Below are 19947 nucleotides of genomic sequence, written 5' to 3' on the forward strand. Positions count from 1 at the left end.
TCTGGGTTCCCAGCATCAGAAGAGACATAAGGTTATCTGTGCTATCTCCTTTTACCTTCTTAGGTTATCTCAAATAACCCAAATTTAAATCAATATCCCATGGAGTCTGAGCACCTTTCTCACTGGAATCTATAGTGAAGACTTGCATCAGTGCATTGCAGGTGCCTTTGTTTCTTCTCAGTTCATCTGATTTAAGGCAGCATTTGCTATTCCCTTTTTTTTTTATTTAAAAGATATACTTGTGAGTCATAGGAATCTTGACCCACAATTCTCCTTAGTCTGTGATTCTGGATGGCAAATGATTATTTTTATGTTTACAATTAAAGAAAATAAAATGGTGTGATTTCTGAGTGCAGGATGAGTAAATGGGTAAAAATCACTATGAGCCAAGCTGCAGGGTCACATAGTTCTAACTATTGTGCCATTGGTAAATTACATAGGAAAACTTCAATTTTTTTTGTACCAGGGCTAATGAAAACATCAATATGAAGGCCATGGCTAATCCCCTGGCAAGTTCTCTCCACGGCAGTAACTACTGCCACACCTTGGCTTCTCCCTTTCCAAGCATCTGCTGTCATCTTTTGCTAGATGGCTTCCCAGTTAGCCCTGCAGCTCTGGCTTTGCAGTGTAGCTCAACTTTCTCTGCTCACCATGACAACTGGTTACCACAATGAAGGCAATAAGGATATTGGAACAAAACAACAGACTAACGTGATGCAACCAAACACTGCAACGTTACTTTCATATTTTCAATTTCCAGTTTTCCTCCCCTACCTTAACCTTTCTAAATCAAAATTTTTGATTACAGTGTTTTTGAATACTTCTTCCTCAATAGAAGATTCTTCTGTTCTCAAATCATGTAATACATACATGTTTTATGCAGCTTTAACTGTATCTAAAAAATTACCTGCAATTACATTTCTTAATAATTTTATTCTTGTAGCTTTAAAAGATTTGTACATACAATGATAATGTCTTCATCAAAGTTACCCTGTGCAACGAAACTTAAAGTAGAAATGGTATAAAAACATACAAAAAGTGCTTTAAAACTCTGTTTAATTTGCCCTGCTCAGTTTCAGATGAGAAAGCTATATGATGAATACCTACTGCAGCCAAACCCAAAAAATATGATTGTGGCTAAAAACCACAGTTTTGCCCTAAATATACTTCTGTCTGTCTTAGAGATGTGGTATGACTATAGTCTCTTCTCATGGAGAAGGGATGATTTACTAGGCACAGGTAAAACATGAGATTACTGAATTATATAATTGCTTTAAAAACCCCTAACAACTCTGTTTGCTTGCCACTGGCACTTTTCCAAAAAAAATCAGGGCAAGTATTGTTCTGATTTTTGCAGTTCAAGTCAGTTGGTGTGGAAGACCTGGTGACCACACAAGGCATGTTTGAAAAGACATAATTTCAGACTAACTGCTGTCAGGCACTGCTGATAGGTTGCCCAGCTAGCTGGAGTTTATGTTCAAGTTTTGCCTCATCTGAAAGGAACTCATTTGACGGGCTCCAGGATTATTTTGTGACACAAGTGCTCTCTTGATCCAAACAAATAAACCAATGCAGCCACATGCCCCAAGGAGATGATATACGTGAAAAAGGAAAGTTGTCAATTCTGTAAATCGAGAAAGACAAGTGATCTTGAAAGCTGGTACAAAACTACTGGATGATGTAGGAAAATAAGAGGTTTGTGGTAATGAAAGACAGTGTTCTAAATTCATCCCAGGCAACTTCCATCCCATCCCTCCCTAAGAGAAGGTTCTCTGATTTTCTTCTAAGCATAACTCAAAGGGATTGAATTATTTATTGCAGACACTGTGCTCCCTTCATTGGCTATAAAACGTTTATCAAATAAAGAAGGCAGGTGCCACCACCTGATGGAAAAAGGACTTCTCAGTGATACCTTATTTAGCATACACACTTTGTAGAAATGCTATACACCAAATGCTATCCTCAAGTCCAGTCTCTTAATTTGCACAGAAATCGCCTTATCTGAACTTTTCCTCAGCTGCAGAAAGATAAGGTACACCATGGTCATCGCTCTGCTGCAATCAATTTTAAAAGATGGCACTGATGAACTTTATTAGAGCCCTCCTTGCATGAATTATGACTGCTTATTCTGTTTTAGAGATTTATGAGGCAAAACACTGCTGAATGTTCTCAGAGATTAAAAAAAAAAGTAAATTTCACTGCATAGATGCATAGATCTGATAAGGAGGATGTTTGGATAATGTTTTGCTTAGCATCATCTTCGGTGAATTTGCTAATTCTTGGTCTGCTTTGAACTGTCCCTGGTGACCACACCAAATGTTCATGCAGACTAGTATTAATGTCCACTTTCCTCAGACAACCCACTTCTTTTTTTTCTTCTGCAATTTTTGTCTTGTGGGTTCCATGGTCTATGAATTTTTGCTGTTTCATGAAATGCAGCTGTTTCATTTCAGCTTTACTACACTTTTTTTTTCTGAATTCTGGTTCACATTCAATGAATAGTTGAATGATTGAATAGCTCTCATTTTACCTGCTTATTTTTATAATATTTTAACAAAGTGTTTTATACCAGAAACATTTTTTCTAGAGATATTTTTTCCCTGTTAGTAGTATTACAAGAATATAGGAGAAAAAACCCATCACAACTGCATACAGCAGAACCTCTACCACGTGTAACTCAAAAAGAATTCTTAAAAAAATCATTATTTTTTAAAAATCAGCGCTTCTAGAGCAATGAAGTAGACACCTCTCTTGCCTTTATGATAATCAGATTCAGCTCACAGATTTTTTTGGCGATGCAAAATACAGAAACTAAAAATCTTGTAAAATCTTGCATAATCTTGCATTGTTTGACCTAATACTAGGAGTTAATGAGAAACATTTCCAAAATTAAATACGGATATAAGTCGTGACCAAAGAGAGACAAACTGACTGCATAAATCCTGCTGTGTTCGCCAAATCAGGAATGAATTAATTTTCTGTGTACCTCCCAACAGTTTCGTGCCTGGAAGTGTTGCAATGTGCCTCCAGATAGCACTACATACCTTGTTTTGATGGAAGACAGTATATGCAGGCATAGCAGGGCATAATCTTTCATCTTTACTTATCTGCAGCTACCAAGCAGTGGGCAGCATGTTTGAACATGTTTCCATTTGGTAAATATAATAGTACCAGAACATGCAATGAAAGAAGTACCAGAAGCAGAATGAAAAAACAGACAGAGACAGGACATGCCTGGATTATTCTCCACAGTTTTTGCAGAATACTTGTAATTTGCTTAGCAAATGTTATGATTTTTTATTTTATATTTTATATTTTTATATTTTGTATTTTTAACCATAATGAGAACATCTACCTTGATAGTTCTAAAGGGCATGATTGTTACCTGCTTTGTGAGGAAGGTTAGAAAGAGCTTTCCTCTGCCTTAATATCTAGTTTAGTAGTTAGTCAACAAGTAAGTGGCAGTGCAGCATTAAAATTGCCCATATTTGATTATGTGTTTAACAAAATAGTTTGAGGAACTTCTGCTTTGAGAAACTCTGGCTCCAGCTGTGGTGTGAGAGTGAAGCAGAGAACTAAGAATCACTAGAATCTAGAGAACATACTGTTCCCACAACAGCCACGAATTAAGCAATCTCTATAAAATGTCAGGACTGCTTAGTAAGATTTGTAGATAAAAGCTTAGTGACTAAATGAGACTAAACCTGTACGTTCAAGCTTCCAAATATCTCAGTGACAGTCTGGTTAACTCAAACCAAGCAGACAAAGCAGCCTACTGAAGAAGCAAATAAATCGGCTGATGTCCCCGAGATGGTGCTGCCAACAGCGTCCGTAGAGTCTTGAAGGGCTCCTTCTCTTCCAGTGGCACAGTCTCTTCAACTAGGGTGGTTTGCAGCTGTTCATACTTAAAAACAAACAAGCAAGCAAACAAACAAACCTCAGTCACCTCCGATCTCGCAGTCTTTACTTGGATGATTTCCTGGGGCGGAGGGTGAGCCCAGCCCGCAGCAGCGAGGGGCTGGGGTGGCTGGCTGAGCTCAGTCTTTTTTCAACAGTGACTTTTGCTCAAACGCTTTGTTTTTCGGAACCTGCGTTTAATCAGCACCTCTTACCTGCGCCGGGGCGGGGAGGGGACGGGGGATGGCCCTGCCCTGCCCCGGGGCCACCTCACCGTCCTGGGGACACCCAGGTTTGCAGGCGGCAGGCGAGGGAAGGAGAGGCGTCGCCGGGAGGAGCCGTCCGCGCCGGGGCAGCGGCGCCGCCGTCCCGCGGCTGCCGGGGCTGTCGGGGAGGCGGCAGCGGGGCTCCCCCGCCCCCGCGGAGCAGGTAGGCAGCACCGGGCATTCCCCGGGCCCTGGCCCGGCCCCGGCACTCGGCGTGCAGCGGCGGGGGCAGCCGAGAGCCGGGGTGGCCGGGGCGGCAGCGGGTACGGGCGGCGGGGGCCGGGCAGGTGCGGAGCGCTGCTCTCCGTGGGCCCGGTGACAGGCGGACGGCGTCAGGCAGGCGGCACAGTCCGGGAGGAGATCCGTAGGGCTGCGCCGATGGTCGCGCTTGCTCCGACGCCCCTCTTCTGGGGCTGGGAGGTGGCTCGGACCGAGGTAGTGTCTGCTGGGGAAACTGGGGCCTCGGGACAGTTTAGGAGTAGGAGTGAAACCTCTTATAAAAGGTCAGCTCGGCTCCTGACAGAAAGCCAGCGAGCCCCTGTTCTTCGCAGCTGCCCCTCGGCGCTGAGCCTGGCGGGTCACCCTGCCCGGGCCGGCGGTCCCTGCACCGCCCAGGAGCCACAGCCCCTTCCAAGGGAATCATTCCAGGAATACGTCGCAATTTAAATGAAAAGTATTGGAAAATGATTTCTGCCGTGCCCGCTGAGGGATGCCAGCGTTTCACAGAAACACGGCTATCGTGAGAGTCGCAGTACTGTCACTACAACCTGACGGGGCTAACCCAGCTCTTCCACACTGACTAGGTATGTCCAGCGAAGGAATATATGTATTTGTTGTCATCATTTTTTTCTAGATCAAAAGTGAGACACTTGATTAATCTCTCTAGAAGAGGCATGGCATACCTTGCAGTTAATAGAAGCATTTATGGGAATATGAATATATATATATTTTTATGCATTTTTTATGATTTGAAATGTTCCTAGGCTTATGTACCAGAAATAGTGTGATCCTCTGATTTCCTGTTGGTTCTCTCAGTTCTCAGGACTGTTGCATGTTTGAATAAGTTTGTGCTTTTGAATAAGTGATTCAAAGAAGCCTGCCACAAGTTTGCCAAAATCAGTGAAACCTGTGATCCTTTGAAGTGCTGAGGAGGCTTTTTTTTTATTGAGTAGATCAGCTTTGAAAGGACTAAAAAGCAGATGAAAAGGTGTTTAATGAGAATTCAATTTAATGAGAAATTTTCATGAAAATTATGCCTACATGCCATCACAGATGCTGTAATTGTAATTTAGATGTGTGTATCATTGAAGACCTCTTTCAGACAGTTAATGGGGTTTTTTAGGGGAGTTGGTTGTAATAATTTTTTTTTAACTGCAATTGATAAAAATATTTCCTTTCAGGGTGAAACTTTATGGACATGGCTTCCCATACCTGGAATTTTTTTTCCCCTCTGGAAAATCTGGGCAAAGATCACTAGAGCTGGTCTGTCCTGAATGATAAAGCTCCACAGGTCGATTGAGTGCTCAAGATGTGGACAGAATGGCTGGGAAAAGGGAGAAATTTAGCTGTTTATCATGGCAGAATGTGGTAGGAAAAACATTTGCAATTGATTCTGCAGTCATATGTATGTTATGTTAATCATTATTTATGTGAATGCATGCACAGAGAAGAGCCTAATTTTGCTATCGTGTCTACCTTCCATAGAAATGTAAATTTTTCATTGTGAGAAGTGAGAGACAAGGAAGTGTCCTCAAAGTAGTCTGTGTGTATGGTTTTACACAAGGCTGTATATATGTTTGCAAGTCTTCTATGTTGACAAAAGGGTAAATTATAAATTTAAATAGAAAGCAAAAACATTGAAATTATAGCAGGATTCTGGAAGACTTTCTTTTAGGATGTGTTAAAATACTACTTCTGCATCTGCTGAATCTATTGGTGGGACAAAAAACTTCTTGAGAGAGCTTGTGTGAGACAGAACACTAGAGCAAGGTAGTGTTTTAATAGAACAAAGTTTGTGAAAAAACAGTGATTCAGAGAAGTCATAAAGAAAATACCTGCTCATAAGTGGAGTCTATTCAATCCTGTTTTATCTTTAAATTATTTCCATTACAATATTTCCATTGTTTTTAAAATTAAAAATTATAGATTTTTAGGATTTACCGTGCATCACAACTAATGGAAAAATATTACTGTATCCCACAGCTGTAGGGAGGAGGAGAGAGATCCAACAGGCAGGAATTGTGCAGCAAGATTGATTTATTTAATTATTTTACAAACTCTTGTATAGACTTTTTCTTCATAGTCTAATTGGACAAAGGATCAGCCACCCCCTGGGTGGATTGGCTAGAAATCTTAAACATCCATTGTCAAAATATTTTTCTACTGTACCATAAACATAGTTCTACAAGGTCACAGGTGTTCATAGTTTATAGAACTTCTGCTAATCTCCTCGTGAGAGAGAAAAGTATCCCACGGGCTTAGAAAGAAGCAAGAAAATTTTTGCTAGCAGCAATATTGTATCCACAGAAAAAGTTGTAGCTTTTGTACAAACACGCATAACCTACCTCCAGAGATTTTAATGTTTTGTGTATTTCTATGCTCAAGATTCTTTCATGGACTCATCCCATCTTAGAGCTAGGAAAGAAAATACCTGCCTGGTAATTTAAATAGAAATTTGCAAGGAGGAAAGAGAAAGGGAAGAAGGGAAGCAGGCTGTGCAAGAAGCAGTGTGGATGACTCAATGCATGGCACGCTTCTGAGTCAGTCTGGTGGAGCAAGACACGGCAGCCGGAAGTGTCATCTTTGACTCTAGTAGAAAATTGTGATCAGCTAAATGTATGTCACAACAGGGTGGGGGTTCTCCTGCTCATCCTTCAGTTGGAATAGTTGCACTTGTCCTCTCACTGTGCTGTAAAACACTGTGGTAGGCTGAATAGAAAGGAAAAGCCAGTAAGGCAGGTCAGGTTAAGGATCAACTTGTCCGAGACATGCCACTAATAGATCCTTCTCCAAACACATTAGGGATCAGAGGACTACTAAAGAGTCCTGACAGTCATTCTCAAGTATATAAGTAGGCATGTAAAGGATAAATGCCTAGATTTTAGGTGAAGAAACATCACTACTAGAGTCCCAAACAACTCTTCTGCTCAGCGTGTATTTTGATGATAGAGACAGAGGGAATCTGTTTCAGTGGCAGAATTTGCCAATGATACAAAGCTATTCAGGCTAGAATATGGAGGTGTAAATTGCAAAGAATGGCAGAAAGATGTTATGATAGTAAATGACTGGGTAATAATGGCAGAAGAAGATTGTTGTGGAGAAATGTAAAGAAAATTTAAAATGAAAACATATGGCCAAAATCCTAACAACATGTGCTCAACAGCTGGCTGAGTTTGCCTCATTCTTGGCACTCAATGATGAGATCTTGAAACTTTACTACGTAGGCCCATGGGAATATCAGGTCAATACTCAGTAGTACTCAAAGAACAAAGATATGGTTAGAAATCACTAGGGAAAAATTCCATAAAAAACCAGTAACTGTCTTAGTTTATAAATCCATAGTGCCTTATGTTTTTAAGACTGTATGCTACAGCCTGTCCTCCCCATCTCAGACAGGCTGTAGCATAACTGGATGCAGTACAGAAGTGGGTAGCAAAAAAAGTCAGAATTATGAAATCAGATTCCATCCAAGGGAGGGTTAGACAATCTAAGACTGTAGCTTGGGAAAGGAAGGGGCAGGAAGGAGTGTGCTAGAGATGTAAAAAATCAAGTGCTTAACAAGCTGAACTAGGAAATGTTCACTCTTTTTTTTTCTTCTGGTGTAATAATTAGGAGCTGTCAGGTAAAACAAGCAGGTAACAGGCTCAAAACAAGTCAAAGGCAATTCCTGTATTTCATGGGTCCTCTATTAACTGCGTAACTCCTGTATTAATTGTGTAATATGTTAATTGTGTAATGCAAATGTTTACTTTAAATTGTGGAAATTCATATTGAGAATCACTATTTGAAAATTCTCTTTCCATTTCTGCAGGGAAACATGACAGCAAAAACACTGTTTTCATGTAACATTGCAACAGCATTTCTGTCTTTAATTATTGCAAGTAAGTTTATTGGTGGCTATGGAAAATTTTGTTCTGGAACTTTTTTTTTTTTTTCACACAAGTAGTACTAACTTTCTGTGAATATGGCAGTAATAGTAAAATGTACATGCATGCCAATGAGTTTTTTTGCATAGTCCCAAGAGCAGGAACCTCTCTTATAAAACATAATACGTGGTATTTTATGTACTAATGTATCACAGAATAATTTAGGTTGGAAAGGAACTCTTGGCATTATCTAGTCTAAGCTCATAGGGTGAGGGTTTTGAATATCTCTGCAGATGGAGACTCCACAACTTCTTTGGGCATCTTGTTCCAGTGTTTGATCACCCTTACAGTAAAAAATAGTCTTTTCTTGTGTTCAGATAGAATGTTTTATGCTTTGGTTTGTGCTCATTGCCTCTTGTCCTGTCAGTGGGTAAAGCTGGCAAAAGTCTGTATATTTGTTCTTCATTCCCTCCCATCAGGTATTTACACACATTGATAAGATCCACCCACACACTCCTCAGACTTTCTCTTCTCTAGGCTGAGCAGTTCCTGCTCTTTCATCCTCTAATGAAGTGAGAGGTGCTTTACTCCCTTAATCATTTTTGTGGCCATGTGCTGGACTCTCTCCAGTAAATTCAAATCTGGAAGGTCCTAATGCATCCCAGGACACTTTTTTTGCCATGAGGGAGCATTGGTGGCTCATTATGCTACCCTTTAACCCCATAGTGAATATGTGCCAGTTGAACTCTGCAGTTCTGATGTCTCCATCTCAGAAATATGGTATCAGAAGAGGTGGAGTGACAGTGTTGTCTGATTCAGGATGGCTTCCATATGGGAAGTCTCTAAATGAAGGAGGACTCTGAGTTAGAGACAGAAGCAAGATGGGATGACAGTCTATAAAAATGTAAATACTGCAGAATAGGCAGATGAGAGGAATTTTACCATTCCTTATAACAAGAAATGCATGATACTCAGAGAATTTATAAAATCCAGTGAATGTTTTTTCATGCAGAAAGTAAGAGGAAAGAAAGGGGCCGAAATCAAAGTAGTATAGTATTTGTTGTGACCTCTCTTCTGCACATTTGGCACTGGTTGCTATCAGAGACAGGATATTGGGCTAAACAGACACTTGCATGACTGCCTGTGGCAGTTCTTATATAATAACAAAGCAAGGAAGTTTAGATAAATATATTGCTGACTTGGGAATGTGACCATGGTATCCAGAGTTGGTGCCTTTTTAGTCATACTACAGGAAAAAAAAAAAAGCCCAAACAGAACTCTTGGTGTTGCTCTTTCCTGCATGAGTCTGTGTCAGGAGTAAAGAAAATGAGCTCATTGGTGATTGTAATGATTCCTCTCTAAATGTTCATAAAATAAAGGGTGAGTTGAAATTCCCACAGCAAACTTAATATTTGTACAACACAATCTTTAACTTCAGTGTTCTCTTAGGATGTTTAGGTATCAAAAGCATAGTGTGTCTTAAAGGATTACTCTGACCACAGTTAAGTGAAGTTAAAAAATAAAGACATTAAATGTGAAATTTGTGTGCATGTGTGTGTTTGTGTACATGCCCATGAAACAGAAGCACAAGTACTTTAGTAGTTTGCGTCTGAAAAAAAATCCAAGTGACAAGTCTGCTGCAAACAAAGACAATCTACTGAGTGCATTCAAATACTAATGCATTCAAAAAACAGCATTTCATTTTAGTGGCATAACTATATCTGTATGCCACTGAGTAGTACTCTGAGCTGTAACAATAAGGGATTAAAATTGTATTTTTAGTAGCTGACTTGAGAATGGAGGTGAAAACTCCAATGAATTTTATAAATATAATCAGGAAATGAGTTTAGTAAATTCGTGTGGAGTGTCTGAGTTTTTCTTTAATGTTTATCTCTTTCCTTTAGAGAAATGTGAAGCTTATGATGTGATGTTGAGGCAAAGTCTTGTGCTTGATGGGCAGCCTCTTGCTATTAAATGTTCACTGGAAAAGAGCTTGAAAAGTGGAGACTACAACTTAACATGGTATAAAGTTGGAAACCAGACAGCTGTGACTAGAGACAAACTGTCTAGAATTCATCAGGAGAAGAATTTAATTTGGTTTCTTCCTGCAATGTTAGAAGATTCTGGAGATTATGAATGTGTCATAAGGTGAAAATTAAAAAAAAAATATTTTTCCAGAAATGAGTTGCAAAGTGAGTAACTTTTAGAAAGCAAGTAAAATTCTGAGGGTAAGAGAAATACTAATGAAGAAGAGGGAGTGCATCTACAAAAACTAACTTAGTTTGGGGAAATTAAGTCTAGTTTTGGGTTTTTTTTCCTTGTAGGCAAAAGTAAATGTCTTAAAGAAACTGTAAACCCTTTTTCTTCTCTTCTACAAAAGAATGCCATACATTTTTGACCTGCAAAATATGCGAAATAGGTTAATTTAATTATGTTCTATTAATTGCAGAAATTTGACAAGCTGCAGGAAAATGTGTACAAAAGTAACAGTTTTCAAGAGGATTGATGGTTTATGCTTAAATGAAAAATTTGCTGTAGAGGAGGTGATATTCACATCATCATCTGCAAAGGTTGTGTGTCCTCACTTGGATTATTTCAGGAATGAGAAGATTATTCAGCCTGTTCGTTGGTATAAGGTGAGAACATGGTGTTTTGTACTGTCTTATAGCTGGCCATTATTTAAAATAAAAATCACTGATATTTGAGAAGTGGACCAGAAGAACTAAAGATTTTCTGTAAATTGGAGAAAAATGCTTTTAAAACAAATTAGAAGAGGATTAAGACTTTCTATCTTTTAAAGGTTTTTTTGATTATCAGGGCAGAAATTCAGCTGAGATGTAGGAGTGATGATGAACCACGTACCTCCCAGGTGACATCTGTTTACCTGCCAGGGAAAGCCTGCCTTGTGTGGAAACAGATTTACTATGGCACATCCATTAGGTGCTCAATACCGTTCTACTAAATTATTCTATTTAGTGTTCACTCTCTCTTAAAGGCTCTTTCTGTTACAAGAATGTAGTGCCTTCTGCCAAATTCCTGCCTCAGGCCCATGCAGTCCGTATCGTACCAGTAGTACTGAGGTTCCTTAAAAAATGAAGTCTAATTATTGGGTGATTCTTCATTGATGAATACTTTTGCAAATACTGACAACCCACGTTTTACTTTCTTTTTTCTCTAATGTTGAAAGTTGTTTTCCAAAGGGAATGAACCTGGATATCTTTAAATTTAAATCTCAGCTGAAGTGAAGAGTGCATTTCTTTATATTCCACTGCCCTCACTCTTCGTCAGCCTCTGCAGGCCATCCATCCTTATGCTGCGGTCCATTGAAACTTCAGATTGTATTAAAGAGAGAAAAACCATGGAAATATACAGTGATATGAATTAACAGAGTTCTCTACACGCTTTTAGGACTGCCAGCTGCTGGAAGGAAAAAGGTTTGCCCTCTCAAACCGTGACCTTATAATTTTTAATGTGACTGTACATGATCGAGGAAACTATACGTGTGAAACAGCATATACCTACAATGGGAAACAATATAACATTTCACGAGACATCAGTCTGATTGTAGAAGGTGAGTAAATAATTTCACTGTGTGCTCTTAACAACTCCAAACTTTTGTCGCTTATTTCTAAAGTGGAATGACCTAATCTGTGGATTGGAATGCCTAGGGCTACTGTTTTTCACCTAAATGTAAAGGAAATAAATGCTGACTGAGGGTATTTATATTCTGTCTGTTGTTGAAGATCTGTTCCCTTTTTCAAAGTTGCAGTATTGTCAAAGATCTGCTATCCAGACCAGCTGCCAAAGTCCCTGAACAGATGCCCTGTAAGGCTTGGTGGCACAATACTTTCTACTGTGCCCTCTATCCTGCCCATCTTATTTTCTCTTTCACATCATCCTCCTAATGCAAGGGCCTTGCCTGTTTTTTCTGTGTGCATATATATGCATACATATGTATGTATATAGGTGTGTGTGTATGAATATATATGAGCATGTATCATTCATATATATAATTTCATATGTATATGATATGGATAAACAAAATTGAGGAACATAAGGTTGGATCAGATGAAATGATCATTCTGGTCTCAAAATTTGTCCCTAGAACTTCGCTGTTAATGAAATTTCAGCGTCTACCTCTCAGTAGAGACAAAATCATGTCACTCCTTTGCTGCAAGTGACTGGAGGTAGCTCAGTGGTTTTTGAAAACTCCAGCTGAACAAGTTTATACTAATTCGAGGTCCAAATAATAACGAAGACCCATTTTTCAGAAGGAAAGGGGAAGAATACATTCGGGATAATCCTGTGTACTTTGCTAGGGGGCTCAAATGAGATGCTTTATGATTTATATGTTTGCTTGGAGGGTGTCGTATATGTACTCTTAATTGTAAACATCTAAAAGTAGTCACTGGTATTATAGTTCCTTATAGATAGCACTGTGGGAAGAACTTTAAGGTACTTAACTAGAGTATAGAAATGAAATTTCCCCTTATGAATAGCAGAAGTCTAAAACAGATGAACTGTACTCTAAAAGTACTTGGCTGCAGTTTGTATCTGTGGGACGCTTGGTGACAGGCTATCCAGACTGTAGACAGTTAATACTCTAGATATTTAACCATACCCTTCTCAGCAGCTGTGTATGCAATATTACAGAGTTTTTATGCCATGGAACAGCCAGACCACCACAAGTGTGTGAAGATTTGTGGCATTACATTTTGGAAGAGATGGAGTGAAGGATAGTTTAGCTTCAAGTCAGAAATAATAACTACCTGAGATGTGATACTTTCAGTATTGAGTGATATTTTGTTATAAAATGGCTGACAACCTTGTCTTTAGTAAGGGGTTGTTTTTAGGTTGTACTTGGGTCATAGAACATAGAACAGACTCAACTGCCCCTGGTTTTCTGAAAAGCACTTTCTTTCTTTTGCTTAGTGACCCCACCAAAAAAGCCTCCAGAAATATTTTACCCAAGAAACAACTCCATTGAAGTGGAACTCGGTAAGTAGTTTTATCTATCAGAAAATATGAATTTGTATCCTAGTGAAAATGTATTCTTAAGGAGTGTCCTATTCTGTGCTTTCTTGGCTTTATTTTCAGAAAAAACTAGTTCAGTGACCAGCTCAGTTTCCCCATGTTGTTCTCCCAAAGGAGGAATGAGGGGTGAGAGGGAAAGAAATGATGCATGTTGCTTACAAAGTCCTAAAGAAATTTCTCAGATGCAAGGAAAGCTGTAGGGAACCCAAGTGATTATCTGTCACATCTGTTGCTTTTCATCACTGTGAAAGAGATTCTAAGAACAGGTCCGTCTCAAATCTGCAGGCAAAGTGATGCCCCAGGGGAAGCATCTTCTTCCTGGATTCAGCTTCTTCCATCCTACCATTCTCTTTCTGGAGCTGCTGATCACTGAGAATATAGACCCTGTGTCAGAGTAACTTTTCTGAAGGGGTTTAGTACCATCCTTAGCTGGTGTGTGTGTGAATCTGTGGACAGAAATGTATAGACTTTAATTAGGTTATGGAAATTAACTGTTTACTTTGTAACACAATTTTATAGGCTCACAGGTTACTGTGGATTGCAATACAACAGGTGCTGATGGGTATGAGGTGTACTGGACAGGCAACGGTGTGTATATTGATGTATTTTATATGAGCAGAATTTTTGCAAGTCCCTATGAGTAAGTATATTTTCAGATAAGAAAATACTGTGTTGGCAACCAAAGTCGAACTTCCTCCCTCTGACATTAAGACGTTTAGCAGCATTCCTCCCTTGATTTAAATAGCATTCTTCTTAAAAACTCCTAATGATTGCCTTCTCCGACTTGCTTCCTGCTTTGAAATAGAAACTTGAAGCATAGTAGGCACATGGGCTTCACATGGGATTGTGCTTTTCTTGCTCATTGTAAAAAATCTGTCTTAATTTCCAGTGTTGGGAAAAGGTGTTTTGTTACAGTCCCATAATTGTAATACAGTCTCTTTTGAGCAGGCCCTGGCCTGGCAGAGACCTCTTTTGGTCGGATCAGGCGTGTTCAGGTGCATGATCTTCAGACTGTCTCTTTCTTCTGTGTTCCACATCCGCCTCTCTGAAAGGTTGCAAGAGAACAAATCTGTGCTATACAGGAAAAATTGAGATTTCTAGGTTTAAGAGCGTTAATTTAACTGAGATGAGCTGAAGAGCTAATGGAAGACTTAATTGAAGGCATTTGTATTGAAGCTTAGGGGTCAGAAGAGAAAAGGGAGACAGATTTCTGGTGACGAGCTGCGTTTTGGGGGACTTAGACTGAGTAAAGTATGTGAAGGGCAAGTGAGAGATAAGGTGATGGTGAAAAGCAGGTTAAATGGAATTAGAAGAAGAGAAATTTTACCTGACTGGAAAAAAAACCCCAAATTGGAGCAAGAGGGAATCTGAAATTTTCTTAGACATTACAGGCTTTGATCTAAAAATTTCAGGTTTTATTGCCAGCCGTTACGGTGGCATTGTGAATAAAAAAATGTGATAATTTTTGTAAATTCTGGAGCACTATCTGTTACCAAAAAAACAATTAAGGAAAGAGAATAATGTCTTCAAAGTAAGAATACAGTGGCAAGAAATAAGTTTTCATCATAAAAAAAGGGAGAAATAAAATGTTGAATTATTTGGGTGCTCACCAAAAGAAAACACTATACGAAAGTATTATATTATACATCATAAAGAATTGTAATGCCATAAACTATTGGGCCATAATGCACAGATACATGGTCACTGAATTGATATTGTAAAAGCAATGTTATTTTTTGTACTTCCTAGCACTTACACGGTCATCTTTGCAACCATTAGTCATTTGCACTGGTGATGTTGGTTCATTCATTCCCTGTTACAGTGTTCAAATTACTGCAACTCTTTGCTTAGAAAGTGATTCACGTGGGCCTATGTATGCCCTTTGTGATAGGTTTCAAGCTTTTATTTTGTGTTTTAAGTGGTAACTAGACTATGCTTTCAGGAAAGAATAGTGCTTGACAAAGTAGACTAGTTAGTTAATTTTGCATTTGAGGTCTGCTGTTAACAAGGTAATGGTGTCCCTTATTTTGCTGGTGGTTAAAAAGTTTAGTTCTCACACTAGTCACATGTCATGGTACACAGCTAACTGAATGTGCTGTATGAGCTTTTTTACATCCTTGAACAATGCGTGGGGGATAATCTGTGTCTCTTAATGGTGCGGCCTGAGACAACCAGCGTTATGAGTCTGTTCTGACCCATGGGGGTGAAGCACGCTCTAAACTCCACTCCCTGTGGCTGGAATCACGTTGTGAATTGGTGTTGTCTGCCGCATGTCACCGGTTTTGATGTCCTCCCTGTCCCAGAGCTGCTGAACACAAGATGATGCCTTGTCCAGGGCCTCTTTCAGTGTTGTATTCTATTGTGAAGTATCTCTTTCCATCTACTCTCACAGAGATTGGGAAGCCCATAACAAGAGTTTATTTAGGTTTTTAAGGCATATTTTTTAACTTCAAAATATAGAAACACAGGGGAAACGCAGCTGCAGATAAGATAACATCTTGATATCTTGATGCTTTCTAAAGCTTATGCTAAATGTCAGTATGAGGAGAGGTCTGACTGTTTGGGTTTCTTTCATATTATGTGATTTTTCGTCTGTTGTGAAGTGCTGTTGACATTTGCAGAAGGAAATAACCATTGTTGTGCTGCAGATGTCAGAGATGAAGCCATTCCAGAAAGGGCTGTGGTTTTATGGTTTTATTTGTCACCTTTTGGACAGGGGAGAAACTACTTACGATGGGCGCCCCATGCATTCTGTGAAGCTAATAATTTCAGAAGTGAGCAGTGAAGATTATGAGCAGCCATTTGTCTGTCAAGCTTCAAATGCCTTTGGGCAAGTTGCATCCTATATTATAATAAAACACAAAGGTAAGAAATACTGTTATTTTTGAGGCCTGTGACTATCTTTACTTCCCCAGAAGGTGTTTTGATACCAAATTGTGGTGTATCACGTTAAAAGAGAACAGAGGTGTTACAGTTTGCAGTATGCATGTACCTGTGTGTAGGGAAGGAATCACTATAATATTGTATTTATCACTCTTTTAAAAAAAGGTAAATAGAATGAAAAGTGTAATATTCAAATTTGTATTGAATTTATGTGAAAGATCAGATTTGGACAAATTCAACATTTAAAAAAAAATTTCTTCTATTTTTATGCAGTTCCCGATATACAAAGATGGCTGACTGGAGGGCTTGTGTCTTTGTTAATTTTAACATTTATTACTTTAATAATCTACAAGATGTTCAAGATTGATTTGGTGCTTTGGTACCGTAATTCTGTCTGTGCCCTTACGAGTAAGGAAGGTATGTGAGTGTGACCAGGTAAGTAAGTGTAATTAGCTTATTGATTTTTTTTCACCTGCTATTACTTCTGAGAAATAATTATTTAGTACAATGTACGTGGAACTTCCATAAGGAATTTTCAGATATGCACAAAGAAATTTTGTGCAGGATTTTTTTCCAGTCATATAGGTAAAATAGACAATTATGCTTGAGGTAATAAAAACTGTATAATATTGAAGGCAATCATAGTGAGATAGGTGAAAAACAACTATAGGTTATTCCAAAATGAGCATGTTGCTTTTTGTGTTTGTGTAGTTTCTTTACATGTAGATTTATGGTCACTCTGATGATGAACAATAGGTGTCAGCAGAGCTACATCCTGTAAACTGGATGTTTAAAGATGTGTATTAAGTATTTATTTTGAAAATCAGACTCATTTGTCAGAGATTAATTTTGTTGGGTTTTTTTTCATTTTGCAGTTTCTCTCTGTTACCCTCACTTTCCTTCTAAATCCTGTCAGTTATGATGTTGACATATCAAAGAGAAAATATACTGCTAATTCCATGTTCTGGGATTCTTCTAATGTGTTGTAGTTTAATGTACTGTAGACAAATACATTGGACAGGTGTGAAAAATTTGAAATAAGCGCAACATCATAGATATATTTCATACCGGTCCTCAGAATTAGACTGTCTGAAGTTCCCTATGTCTTGAAAGTGAATGGATTACATACATTAAGATAGTTAATGTTTACTCATGGCTGTCCTAAAAGTTTTCATGGAAAAGTAGTTTCAACTCCTGGTCAAAAGTTCAGTTGTACTGTAATACTGTATTAGAGTTCTAATTAAAAGGAAAAAAAAAATCAAAGTTTTTAACTTGTTGAGTTAAATCTGACTTTGGCTTGGTTCTTTCAGTCCTGCTTGCTATGCAGCCTTAACTCTCAAAACCTCAGAAGCCTTCTGGCCTTTTTCTCCACCTGAGAAAAGCCCCTACAGGACTATTACAAGAAAGAATTGCCTTTTTTCCACCTTCTCTTGTGGTTAGTCAGAAGTGGAGATAACTACTGTTGAGTTTCTTTCAGGAGAACTGGTGAAGACAGTCCTGTAAGAGGGTATTTCTTAAATGTCCTGGCACATCTGGGGTTGGGAGCTCCTTCCTGCAGGTCCCAGGTCCTGCATCCAGTTCACATGGGGACTCCTCCATCCCCATGATGGGAAAGGAAGTCAGATTCTGTGGCTGATCATCTTTATTTTGATTCGTAGAGCATTTTACTTCTGTGAAGTTATTCTGTCAGATGGGTGAAATCATCCCACATTGCTATTTCTAAACAGTCCAAAATGAAACTTTGCAATGAAGGCATTTTTCTGAGTTTTAGTTTTTTGATAGAAATGTTTATGTTTGTTTTAGATGGTAAAATCTATGATGCATATGTCCTGTACACAAAAAGCAGCGAAGGCAGAAGTGTCTGTTGTCTGGAAACCTTTGTTCGTGGAATACTCCCAGATGTTTTAGAAAAACAGTGTGGATATAACCTTTTCATATTAGGAAGGGATGATTTACCAGGAGAAGGTATGCTTTAATTTGCAGAGTAAACAGGTTGCCTTTTGACACATTGTTCTCAGGTTATAAGTTTATCTATGCAATTTAAAACCACATTTTTGGAAAAGAAAGCTGTATTTGTTTAGTTTTAATGGATAATTTACTCAATGCAAATTTTTTTTTTCTTTTTTTTTCTTACTGAAAATTCTGTTCTGGTGTTATGAGGGTCTGTGCTTTCTTCTTAGTGATGAATGAATGAAGACTTAATAGCATTAATAATGTTGTTGAGTTTTTTTGAATGATATCTTCTGCTGAGGGCAGGAGGAACCAATTTTTTAGTAAGTTTTATGTAATGTAATCGATCACGAATCATGTATCATGAATGGCAGTGTGAAGATCTTGAAGCAGCCACTGCTCTGATCTAGCCACAGCTTCACATGTGTGTAATTTTAAAATTAAGAACTATTTTCCACAATTGTAAAGTTTCTTTGCAAACTTTGATTGTTCCTTCATCCCTTACAGCTGTGGTCAGTGTTGCTGATGAAACCCTTAAGCAAAGCAGAAGACTGATGATTATTTTGGGATCAGAAACATCTAGCTGCTGCCTGTTAGAAGACACCTCTGAGCAACAACTAGCTATGTATAATGCTCTCATCCGTGATGGGATTCAAGTGATTCTTATAGAAATGGGTGAAATACAGGACTACACAATCATGCCAGAATCAATCAGATACATTAAGCAAAAGCATGGAGCTATCCAATGGAAAGGGGACTTCTCAGAGAAATCTTGTTCAGCAAATACAAGATTCTGGAAAAATGTGCGCTATCAAATGCCATCCAGGAAAAGGGTACCTTATTCTGAAGTGTATTTGTTGCCCCTAACTTCAAACAGTTCTGCAGCAAAAGGAAATTAAGAAGCACTTATTTAAATAATAATGAGAAAGTAGTTCTGTATTGGGATGTTTCTTGCACAGTCTTTTTATTACAAAGTAAATGTTTTCTTTGAGGAGTAAAAACTTCTCATCCCTTCCATAAATTACACCCTAATAAAAACCTCTGTGCAACTTTATTTCTGTTATGGATTTTGGATAGTGACACAATTTGTTGTGTTAGTCTCCATCAGATATTAGAAGTAAACATGATGATGTTTTAGGCTATTAAGTAGTTGTGGTCCACATAAATGTTGTATGAAGAAACAGCTATGAAGTCCCTTTTTTAAAAATTAAAAATGCAGTTGATAAATTAAAAGTCTATTTCTGTCATCAGCATTTTCCTAGTCATTCTGTTCCATTTCTTGTTGCCTTTCCATAATTGTCTGACTTCCTTATTGCTGCAAGAATCTGCACTGTGCAAGTTTTTCTCCCGACCTTACCCTTGCTTCTTGAAGGGGTTGGGGAAAATACATGACATAGCAGGTATATTTAAAACTCATCACAACACTAAATGTGTTTCTGCTGAACAGTTGGTACCAAATGTGTTCAGCAAATGGAAGGGAATGAAATCCATGGATTTTTAGACATTTGTTGAACAATTCTGTGATATCTGGTATATGTTTTCTTTTTAAATTTAGTCTCTTGTAATGCTTAGGAAATGAAAATAGTTCAGATTTCTTGAGAATGGGAAGCTTTCTAGACTGTGCTGCTACTCTGGAAACCATGTTCTCATGCTGTGTCTCAACTTTGCTAACTGCATGCACAGAAACTCACTGAGAGTCTATCAAAGGACTGTGCTTGGGCTGGGTATCCTGGAGAGTGGAAAGTGGCCAGTTCTGAAACTTGACCAGATGCTAATGGCAAGAAATTATATCATGTCTACATGTGAAAAAATAAGTTAGAGGCATGTGGCTA

General features: G+C 38.5%; 1 protein-coding gene across 1 annotated transcript in view; it reads left to right on the forward strand.

Moving 5' to 3' along the window:
- Positions 1–19247, forward strand: part of LOC309570829 (uncharacterized protein) — a 49592-nt gene extending 30345 nt beyond the window's left edge. Inside the window, exons 14-25 of the mRNA XM_082277841.1 lie at positions 4103–4666; positions 5666–5750; positions 8194–8263; positions 10153–10396; positions 10698–10884; positions 11657–11819; positions 13181–13246; positions 13802–13922; positions 15999–16147; positions 16439–16582; positions 17969–18130; positions 18623–19247. Coding sequence (XP_082133967.1) covers positions 4103–4666; positions 5666–5750; positions 8194–8263; positions 10153–10396; positions 10698–10884; positions 11657–11819; positions 13181–13246; positions 13802–13922; positions 15999–16147; positions 16439–16582; positions 17969–18130; positions 18623–19014 — 2347 coding nt within the window. The 3' untranslated portion in view covers positions 19015–19247. The remainder of the gene's footprint in view (positions 1–4102; positions 4667–5665; positions 5751–8193; positions 8264–10152; positions 10397–10697; positions 10885–11656; positions 11820–13180; positions 13247–13801; positions 13923–15998; positions 16148–16438; positions 16583–17968; positions 18131–18622) is intronic.
- The last annotated feature ends 700 nt before the right edge of the window (positions 19248–19947 follow it).

Source organism: Coloeus monedula, assembly GCF_965178545.1.
Source record: "Coloeus monedula genome assembly, chromosome: 3".
In the NCBI taxonomy this organism is placed as follows: Eukaryota; Metazoa; Chordata; class Aves; order Passeriformes; family Corvidae; genus Coloeus; species Coloeus monedula.